We start from the raw sequence: 17,701 nt of genomic DNA, 5'->3' as shown, positions 1-17,701 counted from the left end.
TGCGAACAACAGCCATCAAGCCTTTATTATAATTACCAACAACACGAACCGTTTGAAATAATATTTGTATTCTGTTTAATAAATAATAAGGACAAGGAGAATGCATTTTAAATCTACGAAATCATCATGCATTTTTTATATAATGACTAATGAATTTAGTATTTTATATTATACAGTACTGTTCGATCATCATGAAACATTTTGGTGTATACGTGTATTATAATATTATATATTATGAGGACGCATGCGATGTGTTCATCTTATAAGCACCAACATGACAAATTGTACGTCCTGAAAATAATCCATTTCAAATTTTAATACTGTTATTATTAATATTGGAGCGAATCGACCTATTATAAAATAATTTAGAATTATATAATATTATCACGTGAACCTCATTGGATTTTTTTTTTTATTTTACTTTAAAGCAAGTCAAGAATATTAAAAAATTTTAAATTGTTCAATATTGGTCAATTCACTCTTGCAATAAACATAATACCTTGAGTTAAATATATGGCTCAAAACGTACAATTTATTTGTAAGACAGATACAATGCATAATGTGGTTGTAACGGTATCTTAATAAAATAATATTAATTGCTATAAATCGTCAAAACTGCAGCCATACGCGCATAACATTGAATCACGACCACGGATAATACCAAAGACGTTGAACGAGCGTCAATCAATGAACACGAAAGACTGTCAGACCGGCTGTAAGTTTGCGTGTCTTCGATCGTGTTTTCTTTCACTAAAGCGACTACCTACTGCATGGAGTATTGTTGTAATATTTATAATAAATAATAATTATAGTTCATTATTCCGAATTATGTACCTACTACTCGTCGTTGGGGGGGGGGGGGGAAACCTAGGGAGTGACATATCTAAAGTTTGTTTGGTGGTGATTGAAATATTAAAACTTGTTACCGAGAGTTCCCCCTCGACGTCCCATATATAATTGGTCTCTTGGTATTTTTATAACGGTAATGTTAAATTTTTGTATTGTTTTATGCAAATTCAATTTCGATGACTTTATTATTATACCTAAACCTATATACATACGATTTAAAGTCAAGGTCTAACTGCAAGGTGGGTATAGTGCGTATATCAACATTGTACGACTTTGATAGGTAATATATTAATATAAATATTACATTATTATTTATTGTACGTCATTCAAACAAATCACATCGATACCCATCAATAGCCTATTGACAATAGGTATCATAATATATAATCCATAAGCTATTAAGTGGCATTTATCGCGCTGTAATACCATTTATACCACTTAGTGAAATATTATTATACTTTACCTTAGTTGTACTTGTATTGCGGCGTGTATAACCGAAAATATTATAATTTGTGGCCTACAGGGCGATTACTTTTCAACGTTCCCTTTAATACATCAGATCATTTATATAACAATCTCTACGCTACACATGACGTTGTCTCTGTCTAAAGATTAAGATATAGGAATCTCTGTCACACATTATCATTATAAATTTACATCCAGCATTTCCATTAAGGTTTTGTCGTTTCTAATAATATATGTATAAGTAAAATAGTGCATTTACACCTGCAATCAATCGTAAGTGGTCGTGCAGTTGTATCGATATTGCAATACATTATGATTAATGAATAATAATAACTTTTTAGTCAAACGCTAAACTAGTGGAATGACTACGCCTGTGTCTCGTCCAACTGTCCAAGTATGAATACGTAAGCATAATAACATCGTATAATATTCAGTGGATTTTGCATACATTCAAAAATAAAATTGCGTTGGCCTGAAATGTGTCTTGCCCGAGTGCTTGTATTAATATAAAATTAAAATAACAGAAGTTTCAGAAATAGTGACACGGATCGTTGGCAGGTGCGCAGCGTCTTTCTGTTTATAATAACACAATAATATATATAATTTAACGCTTTACGATGTATTTTATTATTATTATTATTATTGTGGTGTGACGTACCTACCTCCGGCGAAATATTATTATTATTGATACCATCATATCGGTGTGTTGGCTGACGGCCACATGGCGCGTAAAGAACCAGGAGCGAATTCGCGCGCGTGAACCGCACCGGAAGCGGCGCGCCACGCTCGGTCCGGCCGGGGTGATATATATTCGCGCACTTCCGGTCGCATCCGGTCTCGTAAATAATCGTTTACGGAACCGTTTTCGCCGCACAGCGATTATTCGTACGTGCACACGCACAATACGCACATTATATATATGTAGGTACCTAATAAGATGTAGAAAACCTGTGATGGCAGCGGTGGCGGCACAAGCTGTTTTATTTTATGTTTCACGTTGGTCGCGTTTGCAGTTGGCACTCGGCGTCGACGGCGAACGCGTACAAAAATAAACGACGGTGGACGTTCGAGCCGAGCTGATGCGGTAAATAATATCATAATAGTCCGGTGCCGCCGCTATACACGTGTGTCCGAAACAATATAATATTATTATTGTTAAAAGTTATAATAATAATATAAATGGTGCATTATATTGTACCTAATACCTATTGATTGATATCGCGGTGAAATTCTAATATAGTGATTGTGTTCCGCGAAGTGATTTTAACAACTATCTGCTGCAAGACTGACGATATTGTGAGGTATACGTACAAATACGCCGCCTCTTCCGTGTGTTGTTAAATTTCGTTTTCATCGTCACCATCGTTGTGGTGTAACATAATATACCATATGAGTCGTATACAACTCGGCGTGTGGGTTACGTAACGTTATTATAATATTATCCGGCCAACAGGTAAGACAACCGATTACCACCCAACCACCTCTCCACTGCGACCACCACAAGTCCTTCATTTTCTACGAAAGCTTTTCGTTAGATTATTAGTTTGAGTCCGAAACGTTTTCAGACGACACTATTCATTCATCACATTATCCAAGTCAAATTCCTATACCTCTAAAACCTATTTGAGCCTCCACTGTATGACTTATAATAATATATATTTTTAAATATTCGTGCGATATCGTAGACTGTGGTTTTGACCATTATAGTAAGTACACCGGTAATCGGTAAAAGCGTTTCAGATATATTTTCTAGTCATTGATTGGCAGATATTGGCAGTATAACATAATATAACATAATAACTACAATAAAACCAATATCTGCCAATGTTGGTTTTATTGTTGATTTTTTAACTTTGTAACTTGACAGTATAATAATTGTATACTATATGTTCGAAAACTGTAGCAACAGTACAAGCGGTTTGATAAACTTGTCGAATAGCATTGCTGCAGTTGGAATTATTGCAATGAGGTATTGGCTTAAGTGTAGGTACGTATCTGCTCAGAGGTCAGTTCGAAACGACCGCAAACTATCAACTCCGAAAGTTGTGGTTTATTACATTTTCTGTGTAATCTATAAATCCAATAGGTAGTATATTAGTTTCGCATCAATATTATAATATTCCGCAGCGGTTTTTCTTTCGGCGTAGGCATTGCCGACTTGGGAAAAAACAATAAAATTGACAGCTGAATGACATGACGTACTACAGATTAAAGTATGACCAGTTTTAAATTAGTAAAAATATTGTAATCTTAAGCTTAGGCCACGATTTTGAAAACTATTTCTCATACATTTATATGTATAACCTAAATTGGGTAAAAATTGGGTTTAAAGAATAATTTAACTTATAATACATATGTAGAACACTAAAAACTCTGAGGACGATCTCCATTACCTTTCAAAAAGGTATTGGTTTTATACATTTTTTTTTTTTAATGATTCATATAGTAACATTATAAATATATAGGTGTATTATATATTTTAATATTGTAATACATTTTCTGTCTTTTAAATGATATATTTCCAATAATATATTGTCGTTATTTTATAAAAAATTTACAATATTTATAATAGTAACATTTGGCCATTTGGGAGATATTGTCTTGTAGTACACTCGAAATGCGAACCACATGCGCCACTTGTACATCTTAGCATATTATCTGAATTTATTTGGTGGTGCGGGGTGGTGTGATAACTGACACGAGAATGTGTTAAATGTTAATATATACATACGGTTATCACTGGATGGATTCTATCGGTATTTTTACGCTGCAGTAGGTATATTTTCTTGTCATGTTGTAGCCACAATGGAACAAGTCGATAATGTATTAATATCTCTATAATTATTAATTTAATGGATATCTGCGATATCTAGACGCACTGCGCACAAATGGTACACCATGCAATGAGGATATAATAATAATATAGCATAATAAGCTTTTAGTGACCTATGTGTACACTGTACAGTGTAGTATAGTAATAATAATAGTAATAGCTATTTACTATTATTATCGGATATTGAACCAAGCTCCATGCTTATTACAGCATTTCAAATTTTTATGCGAAGTTTATGGCCCGAGAATAGACGAAATGGCTATAAAACATTATACGACCCCTATAATTCATAACATTATAATTATATTACAATATATAATATTGTCATGAAGAGAAAATAAAATACGTAGCGCGTATAGTCATTATAATATTATATTATACGCAGTGTACTCGTGGAATATATAAAAACGGCGATGATCGTAATAATATGCCTACTACAATACATGTCAACATCTACGTCAGTGGCACAGCTAATGGAGGATCTCTTCAATAAAAAATTGTCAATGAAATAGTTTCTTGTTTGTTGTTATTTTAAAGTTACAGGTAAATACAATATTATATATTAATAATTAATAATTAATAATATAGAATACATGATGGTGAGGCAATAGGTGGTTTCTGATTGGCTTGCATGGTGACAAACAGGAAAAAAAATAAATGCTTCATTATCGAAACCAATACACTCTATGCTTCGCTCTATAAAAATTAATCTAAAATGTCAGATATTTATTGGCGAGGTGTGGTGAATATCAACTTGCCTATATGGCTGGCGTCCAGATCAAAGCGGACCACAGTGACGTATCTGGTGTTCGACTCAGGTGTATCACTAAATAATATCTTAAGAACACGTAATAGTGGTATTTGTAGTCTCCGTCTTACCAGTGCGTAATATAACAAATTTACGCTCAGCAGAACACTTGTAGCTCTTTTAGTTTAAAAGTTACAGTGAATCGACCTATTATGAAAGTGACGTATGGTAAGTACATTATCTGTGTTTGTACGTTGGTTTTTTACGATAATTCAATTTTTAAGTGAGTTATGAGCATTTTTAATGTACTGTATATTATATGCTCATAACTCACTTAAAAATTGAATTATCGTAAAAAACCAACGTACAAACATAGATAATGTACTTATCATACACTTTCATAATAGGTCGATTCACTGTAATTTTTAAACTATATAGGAGCTACAAGTGTTCTGCTGAGCGTAAATTTGCTATATTACGCACTGGTAAGATGGTGACAACATAATACCACTGTTACCGAAGTGTTACGTACTCTTATCAAACCCAATGATGCACTTGGACCAGGAGATTCCCTTCTAACACATCACATTTATAATAAACTTCCGCCAAAACGCTATTAATTTTCATCAGTTAAGATATTCATTTTTATTTGATAATAAATGCAAATTCAACAATTTTATTGTTATTTACACAATAATTAATGTAAATATGAGGACATAAAAAAACACACTCATCGCGTTCTCCCCTCTTTCTTATTGCCACACGATTTTCTTTGCAATAATGTGCGCAGCTTTGTATACAGTTGAAATCGTAAACAACGATATAGTTCGAGATTAAAACACGCTCTGGCGGTGTCGGGTAAACTAATTATATTAGCTGCGTATGTATACCGTACGTCATATTATACACTGTACAACAGATATTTCTTAATTTAGATTTGTGTTTGTGCTATATTATTTTATTTCACGGTTTATTTTATACTCGTGACGACGATTGATGTAGGCCACAGACATACGCGGTTCGTACGATGTCGAATAAAGACGGCGAGGACAAAATAATAAATTGTGTATCCGAGGTCCGAGTGTAAAAGAATAACAAAAACACAGCGATCCGTCCTTCAGGGGCGTATAGTGCTCGAATATTGATTGGATGCGGTTCATCGGCATTTTCGGATTGTATACGCAGAAAAACTGGTACAGCGCTTGTTTATATCTTACCCAGCCAACCGACGTCGAGAAAGCGTCGAAAGTCGAATTCATTGCGGCGGTCAACCTTATACCATATTATCATATAATGTGACCATATACCATAAATCGTAACTTCGTGTTTTAGCTGACACACGCATAACTTACTGTAGATTTGGAGAGTGTAGGCAGTACAACGATAGGTATACCTACAATATTTATTATGTATATAACACATTGTTTCGGTTGAATCGTCTCGACGAGTTCACGTCGGTAAGAGTTTTTCGAATTTATGTTCAATTTACTGCAGCCGACTAATAACGAATAATAACACAGACTGTATTCTATATCATATATCCGTATTTCACGAAGCCATATATATAACACACTTTGTGATAACATCATGATGTTATGATAGTGTATGTGGTATATAGTTATACAATATACACAAACGCGAGCCCATAGACCTGATAATAGATAATATCGTCAGGTCTATGCGAGAGCCACAAAATCGACGATAGGATAATGCCCACAAGAATGACGTTGAAAATAATGAGTATGTTTTTTATACCTAAATATTATAGTGCTTACATTTTACACAAACCGATTCTTTTCTCACTGTGCAGTCAATTTCTCTGTAATTTTATGTTTTTTAAATTATTTTTTATTACAGTATGATTTTAAGTCGTTACTATAGGTATATATTTTTTAAGAAATAACCCATCTAAACTTGAACTTACTGAATAGATATTAACTATAATTGGTTTATACACTTTGAAATTAAAAATTTATTTCATAAAAAAAAGCATGTAATAAGTATAAAAAAAAAAATTATTACCCAATAATTTTAAAACACATAATTTTACCAAAGAAATGATTGCATTATATATTATAGTAATATGGTTATCACTTTTGTACCATATAGGTACTGTTAAATTCTCGAAGAAAAGAAGCTAGAATTGCATCAGCAACACAGATCACAAGTATTAAAGATATAATTAAACAATTAAACACCGAGAGGACTAATCCCATGTTTTATTTGTTTATGGTTTTATCCATCGCTACATTTTTATAATTTGTATGTTGTTAACATTGCATTAGCGACTATCGCGTTTATCATCCGGTTTGCAAGTACCTATATATGCATAATAAATAAACAGTTCACGCGTGAAAATAAGAAAAAAATTTGCCGTTTTTAATTTTTTTTTTTTTAAATACGTATACTTTATTCATTATATAAAAACAAACCGATATAAAATAATACTAATAACAATAAAAATGATTAACAATTAAAGTGGTTGTTTGCATATTATATAGGGTACACGCACTACGCGTAGTTGATGTTTGAGTACACATACGTACCTGTATTTATATTTTATAAAGTATAAAAATATAATTGCATTAATTTTTTTTTTTGTTGTTGGTAAAATAAGGGTCTACGCGTGTGGGGGGAGTGGTAGGAAGAAAGGGGAATAATGTAAATAATAATATATTAATAATCGTATTATAATATGTATAATGACCAGGCGACGACGACGACAATACGATAACGCTATTATGATAACATATTAATAATAACATGCTTATTATAATAGTATTATGTTATCATCGCCGCCGTCGACGTCTGTGTCGCCGCGCACCGGAAGTCGGATGGCTGGGCAGCGGCGGCGGAGGGCTTCGCCGGTTTCAGCCGTTCAGAAGTCGAACGCATCGTTGCTGGGCTTTCTGTAGCCCGTGTTTCCGCTGTCGGACCGGCTGACCACCGCGTTGAAACCAGTTTCCGGTCCGGCGGTGTACTCGACCAGCCTCATGGCGCCATCGGGTTCCAGAACGCTGTACGCTCCCTTGACCACGTCGCCCTCGCGCGCCTCCCATTGGCTCTTCACGTCGTACGTTTCCGGGTCGTGAACCGCGTAATCGAACTTGTATGCTTTGGGCGCCTGTGGTACAAACACACACGAGTGCCGTCGTCGGTTTTAGTCATTTTCGCGTCTTGATATTATAAGCAACAAGGTATGGGTATTATATTATGATCGTGACTTTTTGACGGTGTCAGACAGGTGACGTTTAGTATGATAGGTAACGATTGAACGATAACGCGGGTGAGCGAGTGACGCGTGTTGGGCAGACTTGAACCCGCGAACCTGGATATATATATATGTTGTTGTTTACATCACGATCGTCGCAGCGGTCATCGGACATCGTAATTAATTTTGCAATTATTATTATTTATCGCGCTATTATGCGAACCGGGACACCCATTGCGGAAGGCTGGACGAATCGGACAAATACATATATCGTGGTTACCCATATGTGGCTATCCTAAAAAATACTATATAGGTATACTCGCATCGAGTGAAATATCGAAAACGGCCGGTGACGTGTGGGTGTTTATTGGACCGTTGAGGATAGTGATAACGACGACGAAAGAATAAAGAAACGAGCGGAGATAGCGTGTATTGTGTTCGAGACGGTTACGGTACACGATTACGGTATATTGTATTATTATTTTGCTCCGACCAGACAATATCGTCATTGTATACCGTCGCAACAGTTGTTCGCTGCAATGCGACGACGGTGTTGCTTAACTATAGCACTTTACCGGGTTAGGAATACTGCGCACTTGTAATATATTTCTATACGTTATCGAGTGTGACATCGTGCAGTTATTGTTATCGTTACTCACACCGTCGTCTGGGAGGTCGTTTAATGTAATTTTTAGTCGATTTAACCAAAAACGATCTGTCGTTCAGGTAACTGCGCCGTCCGTGTGTAACCGACACGACGGCATTGCCCGCCCCACAGCGATGCGGCGGAATATCGTGTGAAAAAATCATATTCGCGTTCCAACATATACGAAATCGGTTATCGCGAACGACAAATTGCAAACTGAGTACGCGGTGATAACGGCCATCATGGCTGTAAAAAAACGTCGACGTCGATTGGAAAGTTTTTAGGGTTTACAGCCTCTGTCGCGCATTACAACTGCTGCTGCAGCTGGTGGCGGATCATCATTGTAATCTTTCGAGCTAAAAACGCGAGGGGGATATCTATGCTAGGGGTTAACTTTCTCACCCCTCCCCCCATGCCATAAGACGCGTATACTTTGGCCATCGAGAGTACGCACCGATTTTGGGCATCCTCTACCCGCGTAACATTCCTAGCGAAACCCGCTCCCCTCTGGGAGGGTGTCGAGCGAGGATACGCAGAAATACCGATTTTGGTCGGACTGCGAGAATAAACTAATAGTAAAATAGAAGCTTATTAACAAATTACTATTTACTAATCTGAACTAAGAAATTTGGTTTTAGTGGCCAAGGAAATGGGGTCGATGGATACCTCTGCAGAATTTGAAAATCAAAAATTTTCTACTCTTGGAATAAAGCGAATCACTCAATCCCGAATAGAAAACAAATTTTACCGAGTATTAAAAAAAATACGATTCCAATAGAAATGAGTCGTGATTAGATGACTGTTTTGCAGACCAGTAATGACTGTTTTTTATTTTGGGGGGGGGGGAGTACGGATTCCAGTAACATTTTTCAAATAATAAATATTCACGCTAACCACTACTTTACAGTTACACTGATAATGATGTGTACCTATCTATTTTATTTTATTAACGACCGGATGGTGGGGGTAGGCGTTTCAAAAAATTTACTATAACGTCTATATTATACTCACGTAATTTTCGGCGGACTCTGAGCTCTGGGACCGGGGTCCTCCTTCGACGAAAATCGGTATGGCCATGGTGCACGCCGTCATCACGCTGAGTGCAGCAAACATCTGGAAAACACGGTCGCGCGTATACTACGGTATCAGTATATTATAGACGCGAAGCGTTAAACCAACGACGGAAAACGACGAGAGAGCGAAACAATGTTATCATACATAACCGAGGATCAAGATTTGGTCCCCAAAAAATGCATTTAAAAATACGATAACTTAGACAAGTGGGAATATTAAAATTATTTTATAATAAAATACGTATACGATTTTTAGACGACATTCTGGTTAAACTAACAACCGTGGAAAAAAAAATTCTTGTTAACATTTCAAGAACTTAATGTTTTATTAAAGTAAATAGTTTTTTTTTAAATTCAAAAATAAATAAAAAAATTAAATTCCTTAAATAAAATTTAAAAATCTTATTAAAAAAATAAGAATAATGTAAATTTGATGATTAAACGTTCGATTTCTTTTATGAACCGTTTAAATTATTTTAAAAGTTTTTCTACGCTCATAATGAACTAAACAAATGTTTAAAATAATATGGTTAACGATATGGAAAAAAACAAAATATGCTCTGAACATTTCTAAGTTTGAAATACAGACATGTACAAAAATGAATGCCGAGCCCTGACGTAATAAATCACTACAAAAGTGTACTTACTTGACACGATCTCATGGTGTAGGTATGTTGATGCGATGACAATGGGTTACGGTGATGTTTGTGCTGTTGTCGGAGTGAAATGTGTAGTAAAAAAAAAAAAAAAAAACGTTATTATTATAATGTATGCGATATATGTTATTAGTATTTATCGGTTTTTCTTTTCTCAATAATAGTAGTCGAAACCCGAGCTATCGAACACTGATATCATACGAGTCTCGGACCTGGGATTTTATACATTTTTCGAACGTCCCCCCACGTCGTCGCCGCCAAACGTAGGTCTCTACCTCCACCTCAGCCGCTGGATATTTCCCGAACACGTTTTCCCGAATTGGACACGCGACACCGGCGGACGTAATCCGCCGCCACTGGAAACGGGGAGACCGCGGCCGGCCGAGTAGGCACTCGAATGCCAAGGTCGGCGTGTGAGCGATTTTCACGTTGCCGCAGAGTTTTCTCGCTGCGAAGATGTGGGTCAACGCGCGCGGTTGCTGCACAGTCACGCCAGTGAAAAATATTATTCATACATTACAAATTGTATTATATTATGTCCGTGGAGATCCACTGCGACATATGCACATGCGGATAACTATAAGGCCATCATGTCATGTAGGGCATATAGGGGATGCAGAGGAGCCCTCTGCAGGTACTATTCCGAGATTCCTCTCTTGGTTTTTGTGTAACCAAATATTTTACTATATATACAGGGTGATTGATTTATCAAACAACACACATTTTTTCAAAAAGTATTGACCTTTTTTCTTCAAAATTGTAGATTTACACTCTTCTTGAATTGTATATTTTTTTTTATATTTTTCACCCTTACATTTATTAGGTAAACCATTATCAACTTTTGATTTTCAAATGGTAACCTATACTTAAAATTTCATAAATTAATAAAGCTATTTTTTTTATTAATTATTACGTTAAAATTTTGAATTTAGCGCTAGTAGTTTATGAGTTATAGGTATTTAAAGTTTTGTTTGGCGGAGTGGCGTGGTACGGGGTTACCCCGCAAAATGTTTTTCCAGTATTCTGCTTGTCTAAACTTAAAATACTTATAACTCATAAACTACTCGTCCTAAATTCGATTTTTATGAATCAAAATACTTAGAAAAATATTCTGCTTTAGAATATGAAATTAAAAAACTATATTGTCATTCAAAAAAGTAAAAAACTTAAAAAATTATAAGGATAAAAAATATTTAGAAATATAATTTCTTAATAAAAGCGTTGGGTTTTTAACAACTTGAAACCATGTAAAAAAAAATTTTGAAAAAAGTCAAACTTTTTTAAATAATGAGTGTTGTTTGACAAAAGAATCATCCTGTATATAGAATATAGATAGTATTTATTATGGACTGTAATATAATAACATTATTATTATAGATGTGTCTGATAACTCTGCAGTCTTATTATTACGTAGTTCTACAGGTATAATGTATGTACACGATAATTGTATTTGATAATATTATATTGTTTATGGATTATCATTTATTATTATATTTTTTTTTTAGATTACGAGGATTTAATTTATGATCGTGTAATATAAAATATGACTCATAGGTGCATATATTGTGTCTAATCTCCATTATTTTTTAAATTCCCAAATTACCAAACCCCCCCCCCCTACCTCGCCTATATCTCGCTGTACTGGTTTTTTTTTTTACTCGGATGGAAGTCGTACCGTCATCTATAGTCTATACAGTGCAATGATCATGACCATATTATTATTTGTTCTGGTGCATGCTGTAAGTCCATTTCCTATGCAAATAATCACAGACTTTATGGTTCACTGACAACGCAATACTAAAATCACTCCATTCGATGAATGATTTTTTTAATGGTTGAAGTAAAATGATACGAGGCATTTTCAAAATTTCAAAATCACATATAATTATTATATTATGTCATAGGATTGAGTTTATTCGATTTATTTATATTTTAATTGTTTACGGCGTGCAGCAATCGCAATTTTCTATGATATTTTTCGAATACTCCTCAGACATTTCTGTTTCTTTTGGGTCTTATGAAAAACATTTAATACCTACAATGCCATGAATCTAAAATGCAACAATACCTTCTACGATATCACTGCTCCTAGTACAATAAATAATTTAAATACTCTAATAAGCATACACTTGAGTGTAAATATAGAAAAACTGAAATATAAATGTTTAAAACAATTTATTTTCGGTTTTAAATTATTATACATTGTTAGACTTATAGTACCTATACAAAGTGTAACAGAAAGATTTGACAGAAAATAAAAAATAAAAAATAATACTAAAAATGTAACACAAGTGTCTATATGAATAATATTGAAAAAACAATTATTTTTAAATATTGAATACAACAAAAGTTATTCCATTTGTCAGATATTCGTGAGACACTCTGTATACGAGTATATGATCACATTTAGATGTAGGTATGATAGTATAATATATCATTATAAATTCTCTAAAACTTCGTCCATGTGTATATTTGTAACAATGTTATGCTAACGACTTAAAAACCAAATATTACAATACCAACATTTTAAGATGACCAGTATACCGAACCGAGACCAAAGTCGGTGCATTATATTATGGTTGCGACTTATGACAACAGTATACCTGACGTTTTGTCATAACATTTTATTTCGTGTGCCTATATCTGTGTAGGTAAATCAGATAGGTATAACAGCAGTTATGCAACTTTGACGGCTCTCAAACTATATGGCTAATATTCAATATATATATTCGATTCTATCATTTTTCCCAACGACCGTTGTAAAAAAAGAAAGTAAATTGGCGACTTATAGTTAGTACCTATACCTACCTACCTGGGTTAGTATTACATTTTTTCCCACTCGGCTGGTAACGACGCGGTGGGGAGGCATTTCCTCATACCCGACTGCTGTACCTAAATCTGGTTCTGCGGGGCATCGATATAATATAATAATATTATATTATTATTATTCTCCATCATACGCGCAACCGCGGATCCGTGGAGTTTTCATTGTGGCGAGAAATTTGTTACCGTCTGCCGTCGTTGTACGTATTACTATTATTTACAAGTACGGTCGGTCGGTCGTTTGTTACGCGATTTAAATTTTTTCATTGTGTTTGTACAATTTTTTCTTTTCCGCGATGAAAATTGTTTCACGCGATAATGTCGGGTATAAAGACACATAGGTACGTTCCATTGTCCGCGGTTACTCCTTTATGGTATTATTATTATTTTATCCCGATCAAAGGTTTTTAAAACACTTTGCCAACGCGCTCGCTTATTGTTGGTTATTGTTGTCGATTCGGCGCCGATTATAATGTACGGCCGCCATAATTAAAACTCACTCGTCAATGATAATTTTCTGCACGTTTGATCGTAGTACGACACACATATAGAATACAACTGAACGCGCGCGATTAACTTTCTTTGTGGCCTGCAATCGTTTCTCGAAAGTCATTAATTACTGCTTTCAAATTAAAATGCCAACTACAATTTATTAATGTTCCAATGCCACAGTCATCGCTGCTTTTGATCTGTTCTATTCGTGCCATTATCAACAATATAATGCATTATTATGCATAATAATATGTTCCACGCAAATTCATAACTGCACATGCGCCGTGTAACGACTATTCGGATTTAAAATAATAAGTACATTATATTTCGACGAAAACGGTATTTTAAATTATGCCTACAAAAATGGAAACATTGGAAACTATGGAACATTTTTTATTTTCTATAATATGTATGACATCAGTTTGCTCGTACATACATCGTAATAAATTGTGTATAATTCGATTACAATAAAAGCAAAACATATAAAATAACGGTGAAAGTGCTCGAGGGAGAAGTCACACGGTTGTCTGTTGACTGGATATTGTCCAGGTCGCTGATCAAATTGTCAAAAGCGTCTCGCCTGGTTTGAAAAAATAAAAATAAGAATTAACTATTTCCCTATAATAATATATCATAAGTGGATTGCACCATTTCAGTTTTAACAGTCTTTCTGAGGGTTGTCCGAGAATGATCTTATTGAAAATATTATAATGATGGAGTGTTTTGAAACTGCAGAACTCTCAAAATCATTACGATGGTGAAGATGCGAGTCAAGACTTTTTCCCTTGTTGGATAAGCATGGCTTGATTTATTTAATAAGTTTTATTGCTTATATAGGTGCACGAATAACAGATAACTTGTATTGAAAAACTTTGAATTAAACGAGATGAATAATTTATTATTTCCGACCATAACATGATATATAAAGTAATGTTTGATTGATTATAAATTAATATAATACATAAAAAAAGTTAAATACCTACATATGTCGAATAAGAGCCCATATTCATAATAATATATCACAATGTGATTTTTTTGGGTGGATGGGGGAAAATTTCATGTCTAGGAGAGCTTAGCACCATCAATGTTTACGTGTTCTACCCTCTGCCGCATATTACGTGTCCGTTGTGAATATTAATTCTAGAGTTTCAAGGTGTTCAAAAATTTAAGATTTTATAAAAATATTGTATGTCGAACAATGTAGTTGACATCTCAACATTTTTAGATAAGTGTGTAACTGTAGATGTCTGTGATTTTCTGCTGCAGATTATATATTTAGGTAACGAGCATAATAATTCTGCAGACGATAATAAGTAATAACATTTGAAATATCTGAACGACAGATTTATGGTTGAACTATACAACAGCAAAATCGGTTATCGCCAATCGGGGACATATTATTATAAAACTATATCATTATCGTTATCGTTATATAATATTGTGAATAGATTATTCGTGAATATACCATATAATAATATGTATATGATGGGCACTCGTATAAAAAGTCGAAAATTTTTAACAACAATTATTTCGGATCGACGTTCAAAATCCGCGGACGGTGTAATACTCGTGATTTCGGGTGTAATACGGTCCAATGGTTGCTCTATATCAGCGGTTCCCAACCCTTGGGCCGCGGACCACTTGTGGGCCCCAATCAGAATGGCACTGGGCCGCGAGCCATAGGTATAATATATAAATTATATATATATATATATAATATAATTAAGTTTTTTTCTATACAATTTTTTTTTAAATTTTCTTAATTTTTTTATTCCTAATAACTATATATACATATGTATATACAGTTATATACATATGTATATATTATGTATATAATAGATATTATAGTTTTATGAAAACGTATATAGGTATGCTATGGGTGGGCCTCAAATATTTTTTTACAAAATTAGTGGTCTGCGAAACTAAATAAGTTGGGAACCGCTGCTCTATATGATTATTGTGTAATTTTATTTGTTCTGGTGTGTGCGGGAAGGCCAAAAACTGACGTGACGAACGACGGAAAATAATCGTATGCGAATGATTATTATTATGCATATATATGGTGCTGGACAATGCGTGGAGCACTACTGACGACCTGAACGTGCCAATTTTTCGGACTCGCACATTATAAATATTATTTTTATATTTTGTGTACAACATCATATGGAATATATTATGTGATTAAACGCATTATTTATATTGTTTCGGAAATTACTTTAAGTATCATAATATAGACGCCGTTTCTTCTCTACGACTGCACCGTATACATATACCCGGTCATGTAAATATTATGTTTATTTGAATCCGATAATAAATTCTAAACTTGACGAGCGATTAGGAATGCGTTCGATTCTGTACGTCACTTTGAACTAAAGTAATTTTATTATTTTTTTTTTTTTAATTTCATCATAATATCATCTATATAATACAATGCATGGCATGCATGCGCAGCTTAAACAAAGCTTTACCAACACGTGTCAATTTTTTGTCTGGAGCATGTCTGATATTATAATTTATACAGTATACCAACCTGAATGTATAGGTCTTTCAAAATTTCGTGTGACAAAGTTGGTGGGAATTATGTAGGTTCGTGTGCAACCTCTGATGTTCTTGTTTAGGTACACGAAATTTGGAAGGACCTGTATAGTATGTGATGTGCAATGAATTAGTCGCATACCTTATTATACTGTATCCAATATATGCACGAACATTTAGAAATAATTTATGGGTCGACGTAAACAGCATGAACATAAAAAAATATTTATAAATAAATCAATATACCTATAACATAATAAATTACTAGTAATATACTACTTATAAATAAGTAATAAAAATAGGCACATATATTATTATTCTGTTCAAAAATCTTATATTTTAATATGTGTGTCTAAAATATAGAAAACAAATCAATAATGACCTACTAAACAAATAACTAATGTTTGAGGTAAAAAATCGAATATTGAATGTTTGCTTTTATAATTTAATAAGAATTCTATAAGTTTTAATTAAAAATGTATTGCCATTTGTTAGTGTTGATTCAAAATGATTGCCTAACAATATAATTTTGCTATTGAGATTCATAATTAAAAAACCAATTAACTTTCCAAATGCATATCGCTCCCATTAAATAACAAAAATATTGAATATGTTCTTGCGTGATCTCATGCATTATTACTATTATTAGAATATATATAATATTATTTTAATACATAAACTATATAAGTGCTGTATTGCAGTATAATCGTTTATTCTACTCTCAGTTGAATACATTATTTTTGATTTTAAAACAACTTTTGATGAGTACCTAGCTATGAACACAATATCAACATAGACCTGTTTTTCAGCTGTGTAATAACTCTACCCTATTTATTCTAACCGATTTTCGAGATATCAATTTTCGTAATGCTTTGTTTATTGCAACAGAATCATCAATTTACAGAAAATCAATCAATAAATTTAAAAAAAAATGTAGATAATATACGAGTATTCTCAGCGTATGTTACTAGATATTTTTTCCGCTGCACTATACTCAAAAACTAAAAATATCTACGATTTCTAAATTTTCCTTGCAGTCTGCAAGTTGCAGAGGAAAAAAATCTATTTTATTTCTCGTCGAATATTAATAGTCACGTGTTGTAGCGTCGTAGTCAGCTTTTTTTACACTGTAAATTGAACGTTTTTTAAATGTGTTATAATTTATAATGCAATAATTATGTAGTTTTTTTATTTAACATTTTGTCGTCATTACATTCGGACATGTTGTGTTTTATGTAAGCCTTAATTTATACATCAGTTATTATTAATTGTATACTTAATATATTTTTGTCATCGTGAAAATTTAAGTACCTACTACTTAGTTAAGCGATAGTGTCTTTACATCACGAATCAAAATAACATCTTTGTTG

At 33.7% G+C, this 17,701-nt stretch overlaps 2 protein-coding genes across 2 annotated transcripts in view; one reads left to right on the top strand and one right to left on the bottom strand.

Annotated features, from left to right (window-relative positions):
* The window catches only part of Lmpt (four and a half LIM domains protein limpet), a 101,855-nt gene that overhangs the window by 12,066 nt on the left and 72,088 nt on the right, over nucleotides 1-17,701 (top strand). The window lies entirely within an intron of this gene.
* LOC107168135 (cuticle protein 19-like) lies at nucleotides 7,086-10,688 on the bottom strand. Its single transcript, XM_015517448.2, has 3 exons — nucleotides 10,473-10,688; nucleotides 9,764-9,865; nucleotides 7,086-8,019 (listed from the first exon to the last, which is right to left on the bottom strand). Exons 1-3 carry the CDS (start codon nucleotides 10,485-10,487, stop codon nucleotides 7,774-7,776), a joined length of 363 nt encoding a protein of 120 aa, XP_015372934.1. The 5' UTR covers nucleotides 10,488-10,688; the 3' UTR covers nucleotides 7,086-7,773.

The sequence above is a fragment of the Diuraphis noxia genome, unplaced genomic scaffold (genome assembly GCF_037042655.1).
Source record: "Diuraphis noxia isolate RWA-SAM2 unplaced genomic scaffold, SU_Dnox_SAM2 contig0002, whole genome shotgun sequence".
Taxonomy (NCBI): Eukaryota; Metazoa; Arthropoda; class Insecta; order Hemiptera; family Aphididae; genus Diuraphis; species Diuraphis noxia.
This window is presented reverse-complemented; position numbering and strand designations above follow the sequence as displayed.

Bases quoted from the DNA above. Each gene is read 5' to 3' on its own strand.
- LOC107168135 (XM_015517448.2), bottom strand. The intron at 8,020-9,763 runs GTGAGTATAATA...TTTGTACCACAG, and splicing joins CAGAGTCCGCCGAAAATTAC to GCGCCCAAAGCATACAAGTT.